Here is a 6,000-nt window from a genome sequence, read left to right as displayed (position 1 = left end):
GAGCTCAATAAAGAACTGCTTGCATCTGCTATTTCCTATTAACATTTTAGGCTTCAAATTGTCATGGCATTTATGGATTTATTATGACTCGTAAGAAATCGGAGAAAAAATGAAAAGTTCAAGAGAAGTTGTAGACCCTCAACTGTATTGGATGTCCCAACATTAAGAAATTTACAGTCACGTCTTCAGCTTGCTGTTTTCATCTATCTAAGTTAAACCTTAACTTGTCTGCTAACCTGAAGGAAGTGGATCTAGCATGCTTCAATCTCAATAGTCTTAATTTGAAATCAATTTCCTGTTATATCTTTGTTAGTTTGTCATCTGGTTGTATCTACATGTCCACTAATAGTTTTTTTTCCTGTTTCCCCCTTTTTTTGGTGTTCAGCAATTGTTGCTCCTTGGAGATCTTGAAGCTTGATTGCTCCAGATTGATGAACCTTCAGCTTCTGGTAATTGCATTTCTGAATTCTGATACTGCAAATATATAACATATTCTCATATTTTAAATTTCTGGATCATAAAAATCATTAGTTTCGTGTCCTGTGGGAACTCCAAATAGAGAGTCTAATATTAGTTTTATGATCAACCTTACGTCATCACTGTGCCAAATCTCTTGGCAATGACTGATAGCATTAAACATTAAACTTTAAAAGGAAAAGGTTGGTAATATGAATGTTGACTGGTGGTGCTTCTTCTTCCTGCGCTATGGACTTCTCTCTTCGCTCCTCTCGGCCACGCCTCCCCTTCCATCTTTTCGGTGAGCTCCTCCTCCTGGCGATCTCAACATCATTTAAGATTGCCATTATTATTAGTGTTATTATTCTTGTAAAATTTACGTGTTGCTTCTGTGGATGGGGTAATTAGGATTAGGTTTAGGTAACTGCTACACCCCCCCTTCCGATCTCAATATTGGGATGTTTACCGCCTGATCCGGCTTATGTGCGAGTGAAGGAAGGAGTTTGTAGATTGCATAGGTAGGTAGGGTGGATCCATCATGCGTATAACAATATCAAACTCCATTCCAAACAGGTGCATATGAAAGAGCACAATTAATTTTGTAGGGCAGTAAACTGATTACATTCACATGCTCACGATGCGATTACTTTAGGAGCGTATTTCATACATGGACACTTTATTACACACAAAAAAAATGAAGCTTTATCCTTTTGACGTTCCCCTCTTTGGAGTTTGGAGACATCTGATTTGGTACAGGTACAGGGCCTCACGCATTTGTTATTTCTGCAGCTTATCACAAGTGTTGGAGATTTTTCTCAGTGGTAAGTACATCATATGTCACCCTTATGAGGCTGGATGGGCGTCGAAATTGAAATCATGGACTCCCACCTGGTGCGTGACGCAGAAGTAGTAGATTCATTCAACTTGCTATGATAGATTGAAGAGTTCTTGAAATGATCTGATGACATTGCTTCCTTAAATGCCAGTCTCTCCAAGCTTAACCACTGAATTTATTCTGTTAAACCGGTATAAAGAGTACATGGAAAATAATTAGTGAGGAGTTGGGACTTGTATAAAGAGTACATGGAAAAGAATTAGTGAGGAGTTGGGACTTTTGTAATTTGTTATTCTGAGTGTATGTCGCAAATATTAGTAAAAAATTAAAGACAAAAGAATCTAGGACAAATTGCTAACGGACCATAAGACACAGAAAAATATATTGCTAGAGGTTTATCGCGGGAGATGCACACTAATTTGTGAGCGTGTCATGAATCAAAATGGCACTTGGCACGAGTCCTCAAGGATGTGTTGAGTGCACATCTGACAAATGCCACATAGCCCAACATGTCCGTAAATCTTACTCTACAACTTTCAATATAATAGGAGAAAACTTCTCAATGTATGGTAAATTCACTGTTGAATGTGTCTGCATTGGTTTGATGATCTTAGTGCATAGCATAGGACACTACTTTCTATCTAAAAGTTTCCCCCCCAAATACTTAGACTTAATATTTCTGCCACTATTACATGAGCTCATTGGATTAGAATCTGAGAGTGGAATCAATATTGTAGATTGAATTACTAACATAAGCAATTTTTTTAACTGAGAAGGTTTCGATATCTTCAAGTATGTCTTCCTATGTATACGTCTCATATTCCGTTATATTCTTGTTCTTATTGGTCATTGTTTGAAAAAGAGTAAATTGTTTCCTGCAGGAGTGGAATGCTCCAAAACCAAGACATCTCTCTCTCCTGAAGGGTGCTTTACAACGTGGGCTTGTGAGTGGAGCCGTTTCTCCAATATTAATCTTTATGCTTTGTGATGATCTACCTGACTGTATTCAGGTATACATATCCTTCTGGAGATATTTATAGTTGCATCTCTCTCTCCTGAAGGGTGCTTTACAACGTGGGCTTGTGAGTGGAGCCGTTTCTCCAATATTAATCTTTATGCTTTGTGATGATCTACCTGACTGTATTCAGGTATACATATCCTTCTGGAGATATTTATAGTTTGATTTCCATTTCAACAAGAATTCAATTACCCAGTTGTTTGATTCTTGCTAACTTTCATTGTATCATTCAATGTTAGCAACAAGTTAGGATTTTTAACCGTATCTGCATTTTCTTTAAGATAGGTAGCTAGCTTTTTAAGCTATGAACTTATGCAGAGCACAAATGAAGCAGACTTCTTCACTGAATACGGCGAAGCGAGCCGATACCAGATTCATGAGGTGGTCGGCAAGGGAAGTTATGGGGTCGTCGACGCGGCCGTGGATACCCACAATGGAGAGAAGGTGACAATCAAGAAGATAAACGATGTCTTCGAGCATGTTTCGGATGCTACTCGCATCTTGCGAGAAATCAAATTGCTTGGGCTGCTCCGCCACCCTGACATTGTAGAAATTAGGCACATAATGCTTCCTCCCTCACGGAGAGAATTTAAAGATATTTATGTTGTTTTCAAGTTGATGGAATCTAACCTTAATCAAGTTATCAAGGCAAATGACGATCTCACGCCTGAACACCATCAGTTTTTTATGTACCAACTTTTGCGAGCTATGAAGTATATCCATAGCTATGAAGTATATCCACATTGGTGAATGCCTTTTTTTTGCTGGCTTGATTGGGCGTTGACAACTATTTTTCTCTAACAATATCAATGGTTGTTTTTTGTGTGTTATTGGTTATCAGCCAATGTTTTTCATCGGGACTTGAAGCTAAGATCAACAAACTTTTTCTTGATTGTGCGGTCACTTTTATCACGTGCACCATATATATGGTTGATTAGGTTCCTTCTCTATGGACAATATTCTAATTAGTCCTGTGAGATAATGTTTAATTGGCATTCATCTTGTGTATTGTGTATAAGTTCAATGCATAATTATGAAAACATTATTAATTTTGACTCTTGTAGTTTCTTAATATGTATCACGTGCAATGTATGTATCCATATGTTTGATACATGGTTTAAACTAAATAAATCTTAATGAAATGAATCAATAACAAAATAATAAATTAAAAAATTTACCACGTGCATTGCACGTGTATATATATATATATATATATATAGGGAGAGGTTCTAATAAAAACCTAGAGAACTAAAAACCAATCCTAACCCTCCAATCTATCTAATCCAATGGCCTACATTTTAATGGCAGAATTATAAATATAGACAAATTTAATACACATCATTAATATGAAAAGGGTAAAATTGGAACAATTCACTACATTAATGGTGGCTGGCAACATTGGAAACCAAAAATACAACACGTGGAACAATTCACTACATTAATGGTGGCTAGCAACATTAATGCTTCTCTGTTGAGTTCTCCATTTCCCCATTTCTCTCTCTAACTCACTTCCTACTCTCTGTAACTCACGTCCATCTTCTATCAAGCTTTGATCTCCCATCTTCTCATGAAGAACACAACAACAATTCATTAAAAATCATCCTAACCATCTAAGCTTTCGCTGGAGTGAATTTGGATTCACTCTAGTGAATCTGGATTCACTCCATTGAATCTGGATTATATTGAAGCTCGATTCATTGGAGTGAATCCAGATTCACTGAATTGAATCCAGATTCAGTGGACTGAAACTCGTTATCAAATAATAGCAAATCAGCAAAAATAAAAAACAAAAAGAATAAGAAACTTATGGTAAAAAACAAGCTATAAAATTTTAAACCATGATAAGATTTCACATTTTACAGTAAAAAGTTACGATTTTTATGGTAAAAAACAAACACCTCACATAACTGAATCTGGATTCACTGCAGTGAATCTAGATTCACTCATGCGTTTATTTCTTCGAAATTACAGCACATGCATTTATTTCTTCAACAATTCATTAAAAACCATCCTAACCATCCAAGCTTTCGCTGGAGTGAATCTGGATTCACTCCAGTGAATCTGGAGTCACTCCATTGAATCTGGATTATATTGAAGAATAAGAAACTTATGGTAAAAAACAAGCTATAAAATTTTAAACAAAAAGAATAAGAAACTTACGGTAAAAAACAAGCTATAAAATTTTAAACCATGAAAAGATTTCATCTTTTACAGCAAAAAATTACGATTTTTATGGTAAAAAACAAACACCTCACATACTGAATCTGGCTTCACTGCTGTGAATCGAGATTCACTGCTGTGAATCGAGATTCACTGCAGTGAATCGAGATTCACTTATGTGTCTCTTCGTTTTTTAACTGGTTTCTTCAAAAAACAAAAAACTTTTCAGACTAAAAGGTGAAATATTTCACCTTTTACAACAAAAATCTACGACCTTTAAGGTTAAAACTAAAACTTTTAGACGAAAAATCAAACAAATTTTATAAACTTAACATTAAAGCGTCAAAATAATTTAACAGCCCACTGAATCATGAAGACGAAGGTTGAAGAAGACCGTGAAGAGCCCACTGAATCATGAAGACGAAGGTTGAAGAAGACCGTGAAGACGAAGCGTCAAAATAATTTCATAAATCATGAAGACGAAGGTTGAAGAAGAGAGAGTTGCTGTGATTTTGGAGAGAGAGAGGTTGAAGAAGACGAAGGTTGAAGAAGGGAGATGTTGAAGACAGAGAGAGTTGTTGTGATTTTGGAGAGAGAGAGAGAGAGTTGCATGGGGAAATGGAGAACTCAACAGAGAAGCATTAATTACATCTCTTAGTGGGCTGTTTATTTTACCTAATTACCCTTATGCAGCTTTAATCTCAGCCATTGGATGAATCTAGATCTAATGGAGAGGATTGGTTTTTAGTTTTTAGGATAGTGAGGTTTTTATATATATATAGAGAATGGCAAGCCTATATAACATACATACGTGACATTAGAATGACATTGCTTATTGATATAGAATGGCCAGCCTATATAACATACATACGTGACATGTATCCTCCCTCACACAATACCATTCTTACATAAAAGTAGCACCCTCAGCCAACGTCTTCAGCAGAATAACATATGTCCCCAGAAAATTTCAATTCTCTTAGTCAACTGAACATTCTCCTACTTTAGGAGCGATTTTCTCTCTCCTCCACCGCTATAATGTCAGTCCCATCTTATCAAGAAATAACCCCCCCCCTATAGGTTACAGTAGGGGTACTTTGCTTGGATTTAAGAATATGCCTCCTTCAAGATTACACTTCAAACATTTCAATTAGCAAGAACTGATGAAGTCATATGGGAATTAAAACAGAGACATAATTACCTTAAGATCAAAAGAAATAATAAGAATTAGAATATCAAATTCTCAATGCATCCATCTGCAGCCTATTACGGAAATGCAAAATCAACCTTTAACAGACTTTTAAATACCATAAACAGCGTACAGGTAACTGAATCTTATAGTGTAGATGGCAAGACGCTTATAAGTTGCAGTGCCTGCCAACATGATGACATGCATGCAAGAAGGGTTTGAGAAGTAGGACAAATTTTCAAAACCAACCTATTTACAAATTTAATCGCAGAAAACAACCTATTTCAGATTTAATTGCAAAAACCGACCTGGTTTCAGCCCTGGAGCTGAAACCAGGTCGGTTTT

At 36.2% G+C, this 6,000-nt stretch overlaps 1 protein-coding gene across 1 annotated transcript; it reads left to right on the top strand.

Moving 5' to 3' along the window:
• On the top strand, window positions 311–3,059 carry LOC109839013 (mitogen-activated protein kinase 9-like). Its single transcript, XM_020407446.1, has 4 exons — window positions 311–449; window positions 2,173–2,215; window positions 2,354–2,439; window positions 2,628–3,059. The coding sequence occupies exons 1-4, from the start codon at window positions 336–338 to the stop codon at window positions 3,057–3,059; spliced, it is 675 nt and encodes a 224-aa protein (XP_020263035.1). The 5' UTR covers window positions 311–335.

Source organism: Asparagus officinalis, chromosome 4 (assembly GCF_001876935.1).
Source record: "Asparagus officinalis chromosome 4, Aspof.V1, whole genome shotgun sequence".
Taxonomy (NCBI): domain Eukaryota; kingdom Viridiplantae; phylum Streptophyta; class Magnoliopsida; order Asparagales; family Asparagaceae; genus Asparagus; species Asparagus officinalis.
This window is presented reverse-complemented; position numbering and strand designations above follow the sequence as displayed.

Bases quoted from the DNA above. Each gene is read 5' to 3' on its own strand.
- LOC109839013 (XM_020407446.1), top strand. From the start codon at position 336: ATGTCCACTAATAGTTTTTTTTCCTGTTTCCCCCTTTTTTTGGTGTTC. The intron at 450-2,172 runs GTAATTGCATTT...TGTTTCCTGCAG, and splicing joins TGATGAACCTTCAGCTTCTG to GAGTGGAATGCTCCAAAACC. The intron at 2,216-2,353 runs GTGCTTTACAAC...CTCTCCTGAAGG, and splicing joins ACATCTCTCTCTCCTGAAGG to GTGCTTTACAACGTGGGCTT.